Source organism: Sander lucioperca, chromosome 5, assembly GCF_008315115.2.
Source record: "Sander lucioperca isolate FBNREF2018 chromosome 5, SLUC_FBN_1.2, whole genome shotgun sequence".
Lineage (NCBI taxonomy): Eukaryota > Metazoa > Chordata > Actinopteri > Perciformes > Percidae > Sander > Sander lucioperca.
Window position 1 is genome coordinate 19,342,036 of NC_050177.1, and position 20,463 is coordinate 19,362,498.

Here is a 20,463-nt window from a genome sequence, read left to right on the forward strand (position 1 = left end):
TACATTTAAGCACTGTACTTAAGTACAATTTTAAGGGTACTTGTACTTTACTTGAGTCTTTTCTTTTCATGCCACTTTCTACTTCTACTCCGCAACATCTCAGAGAGAAATATTGTACTTTTTACTCCACTACATTCAACTGACAGCTTTAGTTACTTTACACATTAATTTATAAACTACATGTGTTTTGTGTGTAAAAATCTTAAACTACCCAACAATATAACGGTCCAGCTGAAATGATTAGACCATTAAACACACAACTGTTTGGATCGTTTCCAGTTTCTAAAATGTGAGGACTTTTCTGCATTGAGTACTTTTTCTTACTTTAAGTACATTTTCCTGATGATACTTAACATACTTTGACCTAAGTAACATTTTCAATACAGGACTTTTACTTGTAAAAGAGTATTCTCACAGTGTGGTGTTAGTAGTTCTACTTAAGTAAAGGATCGGAATACTTCTTCTACCCCTGGAGGCATCACATTGTTTTGCTCCCATCGTGACACCCCCATATGCATTGCTAAAGTATAAACAGTCCCAGGATTTTTTTTTTTTTTTTTTTTTTTTTTATTGCCTTTTGCTTTTTCCATGAGGAGATGACTTGGCCCACAACCAGTGCAGGCAGGTCACTGTAACCTAGTGATGGAAGCCACTAGTGCCTGTTCCCTGTTAACACAGAGCCAGCAACCACAACAAATGCTCCCGCCCACAGGACTTTTATTGCTCTTAGCATTAACAGGCCAGTTTTCTCTGCATCCTCATTCAGCATAACTCTGCTAGATTGCTTTAGCAGATCATTTTTTTTAAAGCCGTCATCTTAATTTTGGTCCATCAGCGTAATGTTTATCCTGGTTGTCTTTATGGCTTCTACTATATGTGTGTGATTAAGCCAGGCGATCCTGCTTTCAAGCCTGCAAAAGTGCTCCATAGGGACCGAATTCAAAGAGCAGTCTTTCTTAGGGCTGCGTATTGGCAAGAATCTGGCGATACGATACGTATCACGATACATGGGTTCAATATATACGTGACTCCATGTCGATACTGTGCATAAGGCGATATATTGGGATTCTTTTTAAGTATAATTTTAGAAAAACTAATATTTAAAAAAAAGACATGATGTGCATAAAAGTAAAAGAAGTTTACTTTAGGTAAACAATTCAGTACACAGAAAATCAAACTGCCAGTTTGGGATTGTGGTTCACAGGTTCTTAGTGAGCAAATTTTTATATGCTAAAGTAGGCCAAAGTTCAGCCATAGCTACATTGTTAGCTTCTAGCAAAAAGTCAGGCACTGCTAGGCACTGTTAGGCAAGGACACTAGTGGTGCGTCTCAGCATAGCCATCTAGTGGTAGGGGGTTTAAATACAACATAAACGTGAACCACTGTTTTACATCAATATTTTTGTACATAAATAAAAAAAAAAATCGATATTGCGTTTTTGAAAATCGATATAGTATTGCTAAATAAAATATCATGATACTCAAGTGTATTGATTTTTTTCTTACACCCCTAGTTTTTCTCTATCTGCTACACTGTACATGTTTATTTTTCTGCCTATAAGCGTCTTTTTTTCTTCTTCTTCTCCAAGTCTGGGAAATAGTGTAACCAAGTCAGGCTCAGTGATTCTAATCAGGTTATACTGGATCAAGAGTCTGCTTCTCGCTTCTCTTGGATATTAAAGTGTTTTCTCTCTTTTTGTCCTGTAGTTTACCCGTCTGTTGAACCAGGCTGGCTCCAAGCAACATATGAGGGGAAAAAAGGTTTAATCCCTGAGAATTATGTCGTCTTCCTCTAACAAGATTTTAAACATTGCATCTTTTTCATGGCATCCATGAAAAAAAAAAAAATAATAATAATACACAATGTGGCTGATTGTTGTAATGTTCGTATTTTTGCTGGTAACTGAAATTTGTCTTAGCAGATGCTTTAACAGTGCTAGACATTCAAAGTCCAAAAATGTACCTCCTTTTCTGTAACGGCTTTGTTGTGAAATGGGGAATCTGCAGAGATTCAGAAGTTAAGAAGCACTATGTAATACAATATTTTATTGTTAGATGTAAATATATTACCCATCGACTGCACTGATGTTTTAGTCCCAGTATTGGCCTTCAGAATCACAAAACAATCACATCCAATTTCACAAGTTTTAATCTCAGAAATATATTATCTTTTAACTTAAACCATTATATCAACACCCCACTTTCCGTTCGTCAAGTTGTTAATGGAAATCTGTAGAGCTGCAAAGATTAATCAATTGATCGATTATTTGTCAACTATTAAATTAATCGCCAACTATTTTGATAATTGATCGATCGGATTGAGCAATTTTTAAAGTACAAATTCTCTGATTTCCGCTTGTTAAATGTGAAGATTTTTTTTTAGTTTCTTCACTCCTCTGTGACAGTAAATATCTTTGAGCTGTGGACAAAACGAGACATTTGAGGACGTCATCTTGGGCTTTGGGAAACACTGATCCACATTTTTCACCATTTTCTGACATTTTATAGAACAAGCAACTAATCCATTCATCTAGAAACTAATCCACACATTAAACGACTGAAAATAATCGGTAGTTGCAGCTCTAGAAATCTGTAGTTTCAAAGACATTTTCTATTAGCTGTAATTGAACAAACTGTGATTTAAAATAACGATACTAATCTAATCCATGAGAATCTAGTAGAAAAAGCATAATGGGTTTGCACCTTAACTTTCCTGTTTATGGCCTGTGATCATTGTTCCGCCCCTGAACCTGCTCACTGTTGCACTTCACTTTCTGGTGAGCTACACGCTACTGTACTCCACATTCATGCTCGTGCTAGGGATGGCCCCATCAGCTTTCTTGACCCCCGATCCCGAAATATTGAATATCTGCCAAATACCGCGTCCCGATCTGATACTTGTATTTTCCTAGATAAAAGAGCTGCACACTGTTTTTTTGTTTACAAAAATAAATAACTAAGTAAACGTAACTAAAAGATGTCTTCAGCTATTATACATTTAACTTAGTGCAGCCAGCAGTTTTGTAAAACTCATTAATACAATCAACTTCTACTTAGAATGGTGTAGAATTTACTGACGTAAATGTCCGGAGTAAGGTGATCCTCGATCAGTTAAAAAATGTCCATATCGGCTCTGATCCGATACTTCCTGATCTAATACTATCCGATACTTCCCGATGCGATACTTCCTGATCCAATACTTCCTGATCTGATACTTCCCGATCCGATACTTCCCGATGCGATACTTCCCGATCCAATACTTCCTGATCTGATACTTCCCGATCCGATACTTCCCGATGCGATACTTCCCGATCCAATACTTCCTGATCTGATACTTCCCGATCCGATACTTCCTGATCTGATACTTCCCGATCCGATACTTCCCGATCTGATACTTCCTGATCTGATACTTCCCGATCCGATACTTCCTGATCTGATACTATCTGATACTTCCCGATGCGATACTTCCTGATCCGATACTTCCTGATCTGATACTTCCCGATCCGATACTTCCCGATGCGATACTTCCCGATCCAATACTTCCTGATCTGATACTTCCTGATCTGATACTTCCCGATCCGATACTTCCTGATCTGATACGTCCCGATCCGATACTTCCCGATCTGATACTTCCTGATCTGATACTTCCCGATCCGATACTCCCTGATCTGATACTTCCCGATCCAATACTTCCTGATCTAATACTTCCCGGTCCGATACTTCCTGATCTGATACTTCCCGAACTGGTACTTCCTGATGCAATACTTCCCGATCTGATACTTCTTGATCTGATACTTCCCGATCCGAAACTTCCTGTTCTAATACTTCCCAATCCGATACCTCCCGATCCGATACTTCCTGATTTAATACTTCCTGATCCAATACTTCCTGATCTGATACTACCCGATCCGATCAGGACATCCCTAGCTTGTGCTGTTCTTCTGTTGTTGCTAATCAAAAAGTATTTACTTCTTGTAATGTTGTTTGTAATGTTTATTAGTATAAATGATCACACCAACTATATGCCCTATGTAAAAGTGTTTTTATCATGTGATGTTATGTTCATAAGGTCAAGTTTTCACCTTTAAGGCCTCCTGTGGTACTGTACTCACTAGTACACTGGTGTACTAGTAATGACAACTAGACATGTATCAGATTATATTATGTTAAAGATACTTTCATGTTTAATGTTCTATTACTGTAACAACATTCACTGATACTGTTTCAGAAAGATAAAAGAAAGAAAATAATCAACAACACTTTCACCCTTCAGTTATTACAAACTGAAAAATGACTCCCCACTAAGACTCTTTCTCTGGGGGCCATAGATGTATTTGGGAAGGTATTTGAGGTCTGGTACTTGCCCAGATCAAGACATTCTTTTCCATTTACAGCATTAAGATTGTGAGGTGGCCTTGAATATTGATGCTGGAATAATACTCCCTTACAGTCTGAATTTCCAGGGGGAAATGATTTTCATATTCTATCTTTTATATATATATATATATATATATATATATATATATATATATATATATATATATATATATATATATATATATATATATATATATGGCAAGCTTGTTTCCTTGCAATCATCTACTGTGTCTTGACGGTTCATAAACATGTCTTTAAATAAACAGCGTGATTTATTCAACGTGTGGTCCAAATTCTTTGTCACAGTTAGTGAATTTAAGTTGTATTTTGTATACGGTTGTATTTTTCACTGAAAGACATAGATATAATACAGTTCTCTTCACATTTGATGGAGGTTCCTTCCTATCCTTGGCTATGTGAAAACGTTTTACTACCTCCGCCAGGGAAGTTTGTTAACCGTACAGCTCAAAAACATGAACTGATTTCAGTTCCTTTTCATGTAGAGTAAGACCATGTGCCAAGGAGAAAGGGATCAGTTGTTTTTTACAGATCTGTATGCTAATCCCGAAATATTTAAGGATTCATTCGAACGCTTCATTCTGATATTGTGAAATGGGGGATTTTTGTACTATTTTTTTACAACTATTGCACTCACTTCAAACCTGTCACATGCATCCCATCAGCGTTTGTCATTGTGTGATTTTGATGCAGATCTGTATGTAGATTAAAATCTTTTGAATATGTTCTGTTATAAAAAACAAACACATTACTTAGGGTCTCTAATTAGGGCATAGTGCAGCCTTGGCGGAGATGTGCTCTAACTGGGTTATATCTAATCACTTAAGATCACAGTAAGTTTTTTTTTTTTTTTTATCAAACATTTTACTGATAGTTATCTTCTTATCAGTTTCTCCTCCCTGTGAATCACTGCTGATGACCCGAAAAGAATTTCATTAGTTTAACTGGCAGGTTTCAGTGTCTCCTATATTTGAACTTTTTGTTATAATATAGTAAGTAAGCAAGTATTTATTTTGATTTTTTGCAGCTTCAGTACAAAAATGTCAGCATCTCTAGTGGTTTTCAAAAACTACTGTATATCAGCTAGTATGTACCATCTATACACAAGCTGTAGGATGGGAAAGGGTGGATAGATCAGAGTTATACAGAAGAGCTTTATTGATTCATGCCTCTGAATTTATCATATTCAAGAGTTCTGTACTAAAAAACATTTTGAAACATGTTCATTCTGTTTTACCTCATAAAGTAAAAGGGCTAAAGACCATTAGAGGCAGTTAGGAAAAGTATAGATGACTACAATAGTAAAGGCTATAAAGAATCCAGTAATTGTGGGGGTGAATAATCCAGTCCCAAGATGTCTCAGATTAGTGATGTCTGCGCCGGCATCATCACTTGGTGTGGAATATGAGGGGCCTCACCATGCCTGCCAGGACCTTGGGAAGCTGGGAGGCAATGACTTCTGACATCATCTCGGGAAACTCCACTCGCATGGCGTCCGCCTGGATGAAGGTGCTCAGACAGAACAGGTTGACCTTTTTCACTATCTGTCAGAAAAGAGAAATTCTTGATATTCTTGGTACTCATTAAAGTAGCAGTTAGATTAAGGCTACATCTACACTACTACGTTTTGGTTTAGAAAACGAATACCTTTTGCTGCGTTTACGCCTCGTGTACACACTACTGCAGCGTTTCCGAGCCCCTAAAACGGAGACATTTGGAGACACTGCTGCCGCCGTTTTGGTTTGAAAACTCTGTGGTTGCTTTGTAGTCTGGACGGGCACAAACGGAGCCCTTTTGGGGAGACCGATGCACGTCAGTCAGCCTTATCGGTTAGGTAGATTACAGACCTTTCAGTAACAGTTCCACCTCGTCGTTGTCAGACGTGTGAAAGCCTCTGAACAAACCCCACACACAAATCTTTTCTACCAATAAAAATGATGAATCTGTCATTTGTCCCGACCTAAAAGGTGCAACGAAGCTAACAAGGGACTCTAGACACACCCACACAGGCCTAGGAAGTGGTCAAATCAGACAGATCAACTCAAAACACCTGTGCGGCTGTTCAGGGCCTATGAAAGGACATTTTTCTGCGTTCCAGACAACCCGTAACCCATGTTTTCACAACCTTCTACCTGTGAAAGTACCCTGAAAGGGCAGTCAAACCCATAACTTACTACTTGTGAACTCGTACCAGATCGTTGTACTCCCAGTTACAGTTTTTGACGTCTCACACACACATAAACAACAATGGCGACCCCTGTTGATGCTGTACAGACGCCGGTGATTAACAGAGAGAAATAGAAATAAATAGGCAACGTAAAGTAATTCTGCACATTGTAATCAAAACAATACACATACGATTGTGCACTACTACGGGTTATGATTATTAAATGAAGCCCAAAATATGTCGCCGACTAGAAATTGCTAGTATCAGCTAGCGCTAGCTAACGTCAGCGTTAGGTAGCCGCTAGCTAACGTTAACGTTAGGTAGCCTAACCAATACATCCATGAGCCTAACCTGAACCCTGCCAACGGCACAATGTTTAGCTAGCCAGCTTTTATCCACGCGCACAGAAGATCTTTGCACCAGCAAGCCAAGCTCTGCTCGCGCAAGTGAAGTGAGCAGCCACTTGTGCGAGCAGAGCTTGGCTTGCTGACCTGAAGATCATCAGACCAGAGCCGCAGAAGGGTTGACTTTGCCTGGAACACTACCAAGTTGTGAGTCGTGACTTGAAGTCGTAACTTACGGGCTAAAATTTTGTCTGGAACGCAGCATTAGTTCTGCTACTGGAGCTAAAACTCTTGTGTAGATGGAGATCGTTTTTGCCTCAAAACGCCGCTTAAATATGAAAATGTAGCAGTGTAGATGTAGCCTAAGACATGAGTTAATGCTGCAGTACTCAGATCCACGAGGGAGCGTACCTCATGCATGGCATCCATCAGTTTGGTGAGGTGGTAGAATCGCTGGGAGCTGGCCATCAAGCCCTTGTCCCTCATGTGGATAGCCTTGGTCAGCTCCCGGATGTAGTTCTGTCTCATCTCTTCAAATGCGCCCTGACTTTTGAGTCCCTCAAGAGGAACTGCGAACAGGCATAACGCTTCTAGATTAAACAATACATTTCTCTAAACTAGAACAATGATTAGCAGGGCCAGGGCAAAAGCCGAATTCCACAGAATTTTCTGCAGATTTAAAAAAGAAATTAATCAATAAATAAAAAAACTCATAATGTTAACACATCTCCACCCTAAGCAAAAAAACAGGAGCGTGCTTATGTTCCCACAGCCCTATGTTCCCACATTTCTATGATTTGTTTTTCAAAATTAGGCCCTATGTTCCCACAGTTCCCACATTTCTAAGATTTTTTTCCGAAATTAGGCCCTATGTTCCCACATTTCCTTTTTCATAAATTTGTATCAGATTGTATCCCCCTTTCTCCCAATTTGGTAGCCAATTACACCCAATATATTATCCAGTAGCAATGGACTACAGATGGAATGTAGCTTTTAGCTAAATCTGGTGCGCCCATCTCTTTGTTTATTGCAAAACATTTAATGTAAGTGCACATTGTCCTTTTAAATAAACAAACTAAACTAAGTAGCACAGAGGCCTTGCATTGCCTAGCTTCTGGTCAGATCAGTCGAATGAAGCGCAGGGGGTTAGGGTTAACCTAACCCTAACCCATAGGGCCTAATTTTAAGAAATATCTTAGAAATGTGGGAACATAGGGCTGTGGAACCATTGGACAGATAGGGCTGACCCCCAAAAAAACAATCCTAAAAAGGGAGTTACCACATTAAATTAGCAGATTTTCATTCTAGATCTCCGCTGAAAACTGAAATAAAAAAAGAACGTGCAGATTCCGTTTGGGTCTGGTTATTATTATATTATTATTATATATATTAACATTATATTGTGTTCATGTTCAAACATGTAAAAAGTACCATTTACTTTTTTTTATTGAAGACCTCTTTTTTAGCATATGTGTATTTGGACCCTCCTCTTCATCAGATGTGTTCAAGGACTTACCTTTTTCCTGACATACAGTCATGTGCAGAAGTTAGCATACCCATGCTAAAGTTGACTAAAAAGAGGAATAAAAAAAAATCATCTTTTGGAAATTGATCTTTATGCCTTAATTAAATAAATGAGGAAAAATCCAATCTTTAAGGACACAAATTTTCTTTGTGAATGAATAATGTATCGTAAATAAATAAATGTTCTTCCTTAAAATACAGGTGGTTGGTTTTATTTCAGTTAGCCTAATAGCTGGTTTGATTTGCATTGAGAGATGATTTCATGGAAAGTACCCCATGCCAATCTCTAGGTATGGTGAAGGGTATGTGATGATGTAGGACTATTTTAATTCCAAAGGCCAAGGGAACTTTATCAGGATGCATAGTATCCTGGATCCATGAAATAACTGGCCTTTAAAAATAAAAATCTGCCTGCCTCTATGGGAATTTAACATAAGGGTGTACTGACTTATGCCCCCTGTATTTTAAGAAAGAACATTTATTTATTTACGATACATTATTCATTCACAAAGAAAATTGGTGTCCTTAAAGATTGGATTTTTCCTCATTTTTTAAATTAAGGCATTAAGATCAATTTCCAAAAGATGATTTTTTTATTCCTCTTTTTAGTCAACTTTAGCATGGGTGTGCTAACTTCTGCACATGACTGTAAATCTATATGGATCAATTTTGACACATGACACCACAGATGCCACTATGGTTAATAATATTAAGTTAAAAACGGCTGAAATCTGTAAAAAAGAAGAAGGAAAAAAAAGAAATCTGCAGATTCCATTAGGGTCTGGTGATTACTCTGTTTTAAAAGCTAAACAAACACTGCCACCCAACAATCATGGTTTGCTGAGAGCTATGAGATCAATGTTTTTCAGTCAGTGTAAAACTAGGACTTGATAGCAGCGGCTACATAAATCTTGCCATGGTCCAGTCACCCTGTACACTCCCTTTATTGTGCGGGTCTACAGTAGACGATCATCAAAGCTTCACATCTCTGTTCGCAACATTATGTATTACTCAGCGTGGTTAGTTCAAACAAGAAGGTCAACATATGGTAAAACAGTGAATCATATTGAGTCTGATTCAGGACGTCTTCTGGCTTTTACCTGTGTTGAGTAATATTATGGCTTTCATGCAGAGAAACTCCTCTCGGGTAACCTGAAGATTTGCAAACTCCTGAGGGATGAACTGTATTGCCAGGCAGAGGTCATAAATCGGCGATCTCCTCATTTGCTCCCTGGCAGACAAAAACATAAAATAGTTCATGTGTTTGAACAATCGGTATGCTCTTTTTCATCCAAACTCCTTGCTTTGTGAATAAATGACCACTCTCATGCCTATAACACTTAACCCTTGTGTGGTGTTTGGGTCTGTGGGACCCATTTTCAATGTTTGCTAAAAGAAAAACAATGCTATTTATTATTTATTCTAACTCAAACTCATTGGCCTTGGCTCATTTTCTGTGAAGAACATAAAAAATAACTTATTTTCAAAGACTGCACATGGTACACCCCCCCTACACATAACTATTACATTGGAGGTGTTCGGGTCTACTGGACCCGAGTGTATTGTGCTATGAAACTATGTTGTCTTTCTGCACCTGCTACTCCCACACGAAGTTACACAATTGTTACATTTTAAGCACTTTCACCTGTTCTGATTAAGTTCTAAGAAATAAGCACCAATAATGTTAAAAAATCTTGTTTCTATTTTTTTTTTTTTACCTTTTTTAGAATTGAATTTCCTTGTTTTCTCACAAAAAACGAAAATGATCATATAATCATAAATGTGATCTCACAGGGGTAAATGACAAATATGAACCATAAATGATGTATATATCATTGGTAATTGAGCTAAAGTAAACATCTATTAATTATTTTTACATAAATTGTTATGGCTGTATTGATTTAAAAGCCTAATAATGTGGTGTGTCCACCAGACCCGGGAACATTGGCTGTGTAACAAAAATATGAACACCACACAAGGGTTAATAATAAATCATCAGGAATGAAAAGCCAACTCAAGTTGCCTGTGTGATGATAGTCACTTACTGACTAAGAACCAGATCCGGTGCAAAGTATAAATATTCACTGGTGACATTCTGAAAGGAGCGCCACCCGAGAGAGAACACCATCAGGTTCATCCACGAGTACTGGATGAGGGTCATCTGATCAGTGATCTGAAGATTACGAAACCCTTAGACAGAAAAGAAAATCCTGTACTTATTGATTTTTTCATTGTAGATGCAACCTGTCATAACATCTGTGCACTAATATGCCATCATGTATATAAGTGGTGCAGCACATTAGTTTTCCAGTAGTCTGGATCAACGGAAGAAACATTTCCAGGATAAAGCCTGACAGGTCAGGCCCCTTCTGCTCTCTGTGTGTTGCCTTTCTCCAAATCCCTTCACTTCAGGAAACAACCAGAAACTTCGAGCTAGCAAGCTACACCCCAAAAATGGGGTTAGGGTTAGGGTTCATGTGTCATGACTGTGTCATGACAGTGTCATGTGTTCATGACTGTGTCATGTCACTCTTATGTAGATGCCTTCAATTAAAGTGTTACCCTACACACTACAGAAAACATCTTTGTTTGGTACAGATCCTCGCCAAAATCACACCATAATCATTTTTAACTTTTTTACTTTTAATATTTTTCAATGAATAATGAGAATAATGATACAAAACTGATCATTCCCTCCAATATCGTGAATCATATCGCAATCGCAATATCTGTCAGAATGATCGCAATTAGATTTTTTTCCTCATATCGTGCAGCCCTAGTATCCAGCTAATTTAAATAGCTCACGGTACTGTATTGTTTCAACAGTTAACTTCATTTAATATTGGATGTGGCGTTTTCTTTTGCGGGGTGCAAATGTTTCACCAAAACAAGTTCCTTCCCGAGACTATTTTGCAGAGCCACCGTCGCTGCGTCCGGAACTTAGCGCCGCTCGAGACGATTGTGATTGGTTCAAAGAAATGAAACAACCCAGAGAGTTTTTTTCAAATCCTAGAATGTATGTGCGGCGTAGCCAGACGTATCCAGTACTATTTTTCTCAGTTTACAGCTTTATTGCTAAAGATTTCAGAAAACTTTTCTATGACAAATTATTTTATACCACTTGGAATCACTTCTCTCATAACAGATATGCATGGCATTACAAAGCCTTCTATCTCAGGCAGTGTCTAAGGCTGAGACCTGCAGGCAGATCACCATGGCAACAACTGTGATGACCCTGAGCCGCAGAGAGCCGTTACCTGGCAGAGACTTGGACCACTTGACGATCCACAGCAGCTGTTTCTCACACAGCCTGTTGAGGCTGTTGAGCAGAATGTGTGGACCCTCGGACTGGGTGCTGTCATAACCAGAGTACACGATCTCTGGTTCGATGTTCTCCAGGATGTTGAGGATCTGTTGGGAGAGCTGCACCTCACGGATCCCTGGTATGCAGGACACGGAGTTCATGGCCTGATTGTCGCTGGACATGGCCAAGTTTGACTGGAACATCAGGGCCGGGGCCAAACCCAAGGTTTTCAAGGCCCCGAAACGCTTCAGCTTCCTGCCTGTGTTATGAGAACATGGCCTGGTTAGATTTGATGTCAAAGAGCACAATTTGTGTTCATAACACATCGCAGAGCTTTTCCTATCTACAGTATGCCCAGTAAATTCACAATTTGCAAAAATATCCTGTTTGATTCAAATTCATTATTGTATTTGGGATCTGAGCACTTTTAACATTCTCATTCATGCTGCTTATCATGAATTCAAAGTGTGACTTGTTGTTACAGAACCAATCGGGTTCATTTCATTTATGCCACATGGGTGCATTAACTCCATGTTAACGTGCAAAAAGAAATCCTACTGAATAGTACCTCCGAGCATCATTCCTGCTTGATAGCACTTTCGAAGGCGACACGCAGGACAATTTTTCCTCCGAATTTTGTCCACAATGCAGTCATTTCGCCCGGCGCAGAGATAGCTATGATGGCCTGTGGAATGAAAAGGAAATGCGCACAATTTCAACAGCACTTTATTTTTAAATAGGTTGGGAGGAGGAGAGGCACATAATGAGGGGCTTTTGACTATTAACATGGCTACTCCATCTGCACAGAGGCAGCGATCTGAGGAGAGATCTAAAGAAGAAAAATAAGATAGAGGCAAGGCTGTGAGGACAGAGTGACACGGCCATGCTGAGACATAATAGCTCTTATATAATCTCGTGTGGTAAGATAACGAGGAAAAACAAGTCCAAGACGAGGAACACAGTGAACACTTGTCAATGTGATACTGTTGCTAACGACTGGCAAAGAAGGTCAGTCAAATTGAATGTGCTAACTCCCTTTTTAATGTACCAAAGCATTCACTGATCACTTGTGATAACTGACAGTGGAGATGAATACAGTATTGAGTTACAGCCTGTAGCGCCTCCTTTAGTCATTTTTATTTAAGTTTTCATCTTTTAGTTTATCTGTTGGGAACAAAGCCCACTGATCAAGGTAAATAAGTTAGCATTTCTATTTGCAGGCACCCCTTAAAATCAAGTATTCTACATTATACAGCGGGTATAGTGACAACAGTGGACATGAAAGTACAATGCACCAACAGAAAAGATTCACTGTCCCAGTGTAAATTAGAGTAGGGAAATGAAAAACAAAGAGGGAGGGCTGTTAAAACAGTCGTGCACATGTGATCAGCTGTCACTGGCCAGATGTGAAAAGGAATCTTGAAATAGAAAATAATCTGTGGAAAAGGCAGTTAACCTGTCTGCTGTTAGCTGATGGGTGTTTTCCCCTTTGTAACACTCCCAATACAGCTACAGTATGTGGCGTGGACAATATTTGACAGAAAGTTTGTACAAAAAGAAAAGAAATTGTAGAGACTTGTGCTTAAAATGATTTGGAAATTAGATTTTTTTTCAAATTTCCAGAAGTTGGTGTAAAGTGTTTTTATGCTCACCTTCTACTGCTCTTTTAAAAAAGACCTTACAGCTCCCGCAGGTTAGGACTCCGTAGTGGCAACCAGATGCCTCATCAGCACAGATTACACAGACTCTCTGAGGCGGCATACTGAAAAAAAGAACAAAAACGTACATTGATGGACTCATCTATGAAGCTAAATTCATATCAACACGGCAAATGGGTCCATTGGGTCTTTAAGCAGAACACTCTGATTTTAAAACTTAAGCCTCTTAACTTGTGATATGTAGGTGAAACGTGCAGTAGCTACATTGAGTAACATTGCGGGGTAAATCATCACCAAAGTTTGATCCTCATAGGATCAAAGGTAAGAACTAAATGTTGCTTTACTCTCTACTCTTACATTCATGATTGGTGTGTTAACCCTTGAGTGAATTTGAAGCTTGTTTAAGAGGCCTCTTGCTATGTTTGCAAAGAAAAGTAAGAATGAAGGACCATTTAGGACCCAGAGTTTATATTAAAATATCCAGGTGTAGATGGTTAAAACATTTTTATTTGTTTTATTTTTTAGGGGCTTTCTTCTGTCCCAAAGTGGCAAAACTAAAACCAGAACAAATTGGATGAGATGTTCTCATTATCTCTTGTTTTCAACGTTTTTTTTTTTGTTTTTTTTTTAAAGAGACAAATTACAGTTTAGACAGGCTATAGCGATATGAGTGGAGATGACTCCTTAAAAGACAGTTTTTTTTTCCACTTTCTTCGACTGAAAGAAATGGCCTGACTGACTTCATAACGGGGAATTGTGCAGTGGCAAATCATGTGTCCTATAACGTGATTAATTACCATCTGGTCATACATTTATGTAGGCAAAACTCTATGATCTGGCAAAACTGCTGTCTTATTTCTATATTTTAACACTAACTGGCGCACAAGTTAGCAAACTTAGGCCTACATTCAAAGTTCCTGGGTGACTCAGCTTTGATCAAAAGGTCAAAGGGACTTTATATTTCCATGTTTATATACCACGTTTCTGGTAGTTACCCGGGGAATGCGGAGAAGGGGGACTGGTTCCTCTGGATCAGGGCCTGGTTCTGGATCCCATCGTAGCCGCTGCCGTGTAAGAACGGGTCCTCGGGCCCCACTACGGACTGGCCCCAGTAATGGGGCTCAGCCGGAGCCGTGTGCGTCTGCCAGCGGGGACCGTCGCTCTTGTACATGGCCAGTTGCAGGGCTGCGTGCGCGTTGGCATCAAAGTTGATGAGCGCCTTCCCGGACAAAGCGCACCTGGAGTCCGTCCTCAGCTGGCTGAGCGCCGGGCCCGGGAGCAGCTCGGACTGGTTCAGGTCCATCAGAAAGTTCGGAGCTCCGTCCAGCCCCGGTCTAGGAACGGCCGCGGCCGACTCCCCGTCACTGAGCCCCAGCTGCTGCTTCCCGTCGCTGTCACAACACGGGTCCAGAACAGGTAGGTCCGATGATGGATCAAAGTTGGGACAGGGGCTGTCCATAATCATAGCAGGCTCCTTCTCATCTTTGATGAACTTGCACGCTCCGGTGGTCGAGGGGAGGCTTAAACTTTCGGATGTGGCCACACTTGTCCTCTGAACTTCAGCGAAATCCTCCCACGGCACACTGTCACACTTCAGATAGTCACTGCTGCGGTCATAAAAATGTTTCCCGGCAGGTGAACCGTCGAGGATGGAGACTGCGCTGTCGCCGCTCGAGTTTAGACCTTGGAACAGCGTGCCGTCGTTTCCAAAATTACGCACAGATGAGGAAATGCACCTTAGAGACTGTGACTCGTTCGATAACTTAGTGTTCATGTAGCCAGCTTCAACCAACTCACTTACTCTTATATTGGTGGAGTCCGCGATCGAAGTGCTGATGGTGCTTATTCTCCCGTTTGGTTTATTCTCCATCGTGTGGACCGTGAAGCGCACAGCGAAGACTGGAGTGCGCCAGGAGGTTGGACTGTGTGGAGGTTATCGCCCAGTCCCTGTAATCCTCCTCCCCGTCGAGAGAAAGGCTGTGACTACCTCTTTCTTTCTTTTACTCAGACAGATATACGCTGTTCTGAACAATTTAACTGCTGTTGAAAAGAAAGAAAGGCAACTTTTAGCCTTTGATGGGGGATGTAACGTGCGCAATTATGAGTACTTTCAGAAAATAAACCTGGCAGATTTAAGTATATTACAAGTATAGTTCCTCTTTCTGGCTGTAGCTGTCATGTTTCAAAGCTGAAAGGGGGGGTTCTTTTTCTTTTTTTTCACAGATTTCCATTAGTTTTCCTCATTCAGACTGAATAGTCAATCCTCTAAAGGTGCCAGGGTCGGAATTAATGCGCATCCACTCTAGACATGTATGGAGTTATACTACCCTTACTGCAAAACAGCCAGCCAATGAGGAGAATGGATCACTTCGATGTCAAAGATCACTAGACTCCACCCATGACGACATGTTTGGCCAAATGAGAAAATATTGGAGACTTAGTGCCTTTTGAAGATGAGACGATAATACCAGCAGCGTAGCCATCATTTCAGAAGTGAGGGGAGGGTGGCAGATTGTTCAGGAGGATGATATTTTTTGTTGAAATATCCTCTCCCATTTGTCTCTCCAAATCGCCTACATTTCATTTATGATTAATGGAAACACAGACATTTCCATAAAATAGCGTTCGACTCTGTCGCATCTTGCCCAATGGGGAACCTGCTAAAAATGTTACTGGCCACACTGAGGCGGAGCATGCATTAGTATGTGTACTAAGTTCCTTAATATGCAAAAAGATAATACTTTTAATAATACTGTAATAATTTTTTTTTTTACATTTGTATATTACTCATAGTGTATATCCATAATATGATGTTATTTAGGAATGTTGACCATCTGAGGGTCATTGGCCAGCTGATAATAAGAACCAAGGAACAGCACACACTTTGGTTTAATATTTGTTTGATTTAGATCCTATTTATCTTTGAATTTTTGAAGCACTTAAACACCAGCACTTATTTGTTCGGTGTGCTGTGAAATTTTTCTATGTCTTTAGGCTACTACTGTTTGCAATAGTTTCCATTTTATCATTATGATACAACAATGCTTTCCTTAAATTAATAATTATTACAAAACTCAATCATAGTCATCCTTACCAGCCCTGATAAGTTAAACTGTAGGTCAAAACCCGATGTTGTCATTGTTAGTATGTATGTGTATCTGTCCCATGTGAATGGTGTTTGTAACCAAGAGACAGGTGGAGTGAAGTTGTATTTTCCACTTTGGGACATCTTGCAATCTCAGTGACAGTGAGCTGTTCAAGTACTGGTAAGTTAAACGGGAACACCACCTAAATTAAGAATTCCATATTATTCCTATGGCCTAGGAAAGTTCAATCAATCAAGTCTCAAACATGTGATGTCATCAGGTATAGAGTCTGGAGCTGCTCCATAGACAATGACTGGGAGACTGATTTTCTTTTTCTTTTTTATATACCCAAAGGAGCTGTATTCTCTTGTAGTGTTCTCAGTTCTAAAACAGAAAATGTTCCCACATACTCAGAATATTCCCCTGGGTGCTTTCAGAGTCATCTATAACATCCGTCCCAATTCATTGTCTATGGAGCGCTTCCACACTTTTTACATGATGACATCACAAATGTAAGTTTCAACACCCTAGTTTTTGGATTTGGGAGAGAGTTGTTCATGTTCACTAGTGTTTTTGGACTGCCTTTGACCATATGAATAATGCATTCTGTGGGCGTAGTTCCCCTGTAATGGAGGGTTATGTTAGGTCTGTAATAAAGTGAACACAATTAGAAATGTGCCTGTATTTGTTTTGTTAACTGCAAAAGAGGATTCTTAATGTTTCTGTTAGTTTAATTCTCAGATATTTTCCATTTTGCACTTTGCATCTATTTAAGGTTGCTTAAAACCAAAGTTCTCACTTTACGCTTCATGTTTTAGCTGCTTATTTGATCTGACTCAAATGCACAGGAGCAGCCTTTGATTCAGTAAAGAATATTTCCATATGCGTCTTCTGTATGGTGGTATGGTGGTGCTCTATCTTAAGAACATACGGAACTCTCACCTGCTTTGTACTCTTCAAATTTAGATTTCTATTATCTTGGTTAGATTACAAACAATGTTCAACTATTCAAATTAATCAGCCAAATGTGGATGTTGCTGATGCATGTGCTTATGATGCACACATAGGCCTTGGGCCTATCTCTCCTACGTCATTTGTCCGGACAATATCAGAGAGGATTATCATGCTGTGTGTCATACTTCTACTTCTGGGATAACTGTTTCGCCCACGGCTCCACCAGCCTTCAATTCTTGTGTAGTCTCACATAGCCAGACCTTCCCTTCCAACCCAGCGCTGCGGAGGAGGGTCTGGCTAGTCCATACAGCATTTGGGTATGGGAGAAAAACGTGCTCTGGTTTATTGGCATTTCTTTAAACCAATCACAATCGTCTTGGGTGGTGCTAAGCGCTGGACGGAGCAAAGGTGCCTATGCAAAATTGCCTCGGGAAGGAACTTGTTGTGGTGGAACGTGTGTACGTTCAAAGTTGTTTTAGTCGTGCAACAGAAAACTCAGATTAAACAGATAGTCTAGCTAGCTGTCTGGCTTTACCCTGCAGAGATCTGAGGAGCAGTTACCCATAGCCCTTATAAATCCACCAGAGTTTAAAATTAGCCTACAACACAAAGAAAGCGGGAGGTGACAGACATCCGGCCGGAAAGAGTGTGACATTCAGGGGAATTTCCGGCGGCACTGGAACAATCCCGGAAGTGGAACATTGTGGAAGTAGACTAATTATTGTGCAACCCCATCTTCTAGTACTTTTTAAAATAAAATTTCTAATTTTGCAGACATTTGAAAAAAAAGAAAATCCTGCACACTGCTCTTGCTGCAGCATCACCATTTATTGAAGAACACTTTAAAGACAAACTAACATTTTAGTCCCTCTGGACCCTCATCAAGAGTAATATTGCAGACACTAAATACATTTTACTGGACCTCATGGTGTTAATCTTATACCAAAATGGTTTTTTTTTTTTAAACCAATGTGGCTGTTGTAATAACTGCCGTGTCCGTTCCTTAGCTTTCCTTGGTATAAAGGCTTCACAGTAGCTCTGTTCAGGGACTTGACAGCTAAAGTCTGGTGGTAGCATTCACCCTCTGGGCCTGGCTGGAGATGGACATGAGCTGTTCTTCTCCCTGCCAGGTCAAACTGTTCCCAGACATTCTTGCTCCACAGCAAGCGTGAGAGAGCACAACAGCATCTGCTGCAACGCTTTGAAAAACCCTCTGCGCTCCATTAAGGTGAAGACAATCAACATATATTTTAATTATATTCATTAAATGGTATGCTTAAGTGATCAACATTTTAATAACACACATTAAAGAATCTAAATGCTAATGTTTTTTTAAATAATTTGGACCCAAAGGTATTCGTATGAGTCCACCCTCTTCACTTCCTCTCCCTGTATAACAACCATTGACATATATATAATGGACCAACAGATCCCGTTGCTCTGTACGGAGACCAGTGAAGGATATTAGAAGCACATTTCCGTTGATGGCTGAGCGTTACTGAGTAGCCTCCAACTGAGAGAGACGACGTAGATGTGACATGAGCAACCTGTCTGAAAGTTGGAAGTCTTCTGGTAGCTGTGCCAAGAGAAATCTCAATCATTCCCAATCTAGCAGAGACGGAGAGCGTAGGTATACGTAAGGAGATAACATAGGCACAGGCTAATTATTGCTAACTAAAATGCTAGTTAACATTAGTAATTACACTTAAACAGCTAATGTGAGTCGAAACTGCCTGTGCGCTTCTCCTGTACTGTACGGTAATTTATCTACTGTGCGACAGTGAGTCATGTGGTTATGACACAATCGCTAGCCTATTTTTACAAAAGCGTCTGCTACGGAGCCATAATGTGAGGTACAAGGTTATGGAGCCTTTTATACATTGTCGTGTTTCTTTAGAAATAAACAATGGAAAAATAGAGTCCTTAAACGCTTCAGATGTAAAGTTATTCGCTGTCAAAGTGGCGCCAAAATGAATGGCAGTCAATGGAATGCTAACGGGAGGTGATGGCTTGTTAGCATCAAAATGGCACCATAGGAGCTACGCGGTCTGAGGAGAAGCTTAGCCCCTTGATAACAACCAGGACAGAGGGCTTCCTGTTCAGATCATTGGTTTTCTGATATTGAGCTTCAGTTGATTGTGGTTGCACCCTGTGACAAAGCTAGCTAAAAATAGTCTCAGTTAAAGCTTTAGTGTGTAGTTTCCGCCCCCCCCCCTCCTCCACCCAGTTGCTAGTAGCCAAGGAGGACACGGAGGATTAAAAAAGTTGCAGGACGTCACAATCTTCTGAACATAGCCATACTGAGAAATACAGAGAGAGTTGTGTGGAGCTGATAGTCATAATTAGCTTTGTAGCAACTCATTTGGCAATGGCTTGAATGTAACGGACGTTCATTAATATCAAAAAGTTCCGAACTAGAGCTTTAAGACAGCTGTTTCTCACTGGAAATGATTCAGTGGAATCATACATGTCAATATAGTGATATATTCCATTTTGCCAAAAAAAACAAAAAAACACTTAATACCTTTTATTAAATTCTTTCAACGTCTACACAACACATATTATATGAGTCTGTACAGACATGGATGTAAACTACACAGGCATACAAGCGCGGGCGGTAATTCTAGTTTCAATCTGAACTACTTTTATACTCCAGATGGAGTAGAAAAGCCTCTAAATCAAACTATATAATCTCAATCATCGCCTCTAAATGAAACCATACCATATCATATAACAGCTGGGAACGGGCAGCACCATCATATGTTAGCAATCAGTAGTGCATATTAGTATAACAGAACTGTGCGGATAGGGACAGGTACATGCATTTACACTAAGGGAAAAAAAACCGTTTTAACCGTTTCAAAAAAAAAGCAGAATATCCATTTTTATCCAGCCTGGTCTCACAGAATTCTGTGAAATGATCACGAACTATTAACACCGCATTACGTGGTGGTGGCACGGAATGTGCCAAAATGGAATGTGTGAAAATTCCGTGTGGCCACCACGGAAAACAATGGCAATGTAAAGTCAAT

At 39.8% G+C, this 20,463-nt stretch overlaps 2 protein-coding genes across 5 annotated transcripts in view; one reads left to right on the forward strand and one right to left on the reverse strand.

The window, feature by feature from the left end:
* LOC116048418 (rho GTPase-activating protein 42) overlaps window positions 1-3,112 on the forward strand; it is a 104,344-nt gene extending 101,232 nt beyond the window's left edge. For all 4 annotated transcript variants that reach the window (XM_031297536.2, XM_031297535.2, XM_031297538.2 and 1 more), the window contains one exon: window positions 1,707-3,112. In XM_031297536.2, coding sequence (XP_031153396.1) covers window positions 1,707-1,795 — 89 coding nt within the window. In that variant the 3' untranslated portion in view covers window positions 1,796-3,112. The remainder of the gene's footprint in view (window positions 1-1,706) is intronic.
* A 1,711-nt stretch (window positions 3,113-4,823) lies between these two features.
* pgr (progesterone receptor) lies at window positions 4,824-15,603 on the reverse strand. The gene is made up of 8 exons (XM_031297539.2): window positions 14,387-15,603; window positions 13,386-13,495; window positions 12,302-12,418; window positions 11,687-11,992; window positions 10,475-10,619; window positions 9,530-9,660; window positions 7,317-7,474; window positions 4,824-5,938 (listed from the first exon to the last, which is right to left on the reverse strand). The coding sequence occupies exons 1-8, from the start codon at window positions 15,259-15,261 to the stop codon at window positions 5,783-5,785; spliced, it is 1,998 nt and encodes a 665-aa protein (XP_031153399.1). The 5' UTR covers window positions 15,262-15,603; the 3' UTR covers window positions 4,824-5,782.
* Between the last annotated feature and the right edge of the window lie 4,860 nt (window positions 15,604-20,463).

What these genes read in the sequence shown, in the direction of transcription:
- pgr (XM_031297539.2), bottom strand. Translation starts at nt 15,261, where the DNA reads ATGGAGAATAAACCAAACGGGAGAATAAGCACCATCAGCACTTCGATC. An exon ending in CCGGATCTGGTTCTTAGTCA is followed by an intron (nt 9,661 to 10,474) that starts GTAAGTGACTAT and finishes TTTGTCTGCCAG; the next exon opens with GGAGCAAATGAGGAGATCGC. An exon ending in TGATGGATGCCATGCATGAG is followed by an intron (nt 5,939 to 7,316) that starts GTACGCTCCCTC and finishes CTTTTCTGACAG; the next exon opens with ATAGTGAAAAAGGTCAACCT.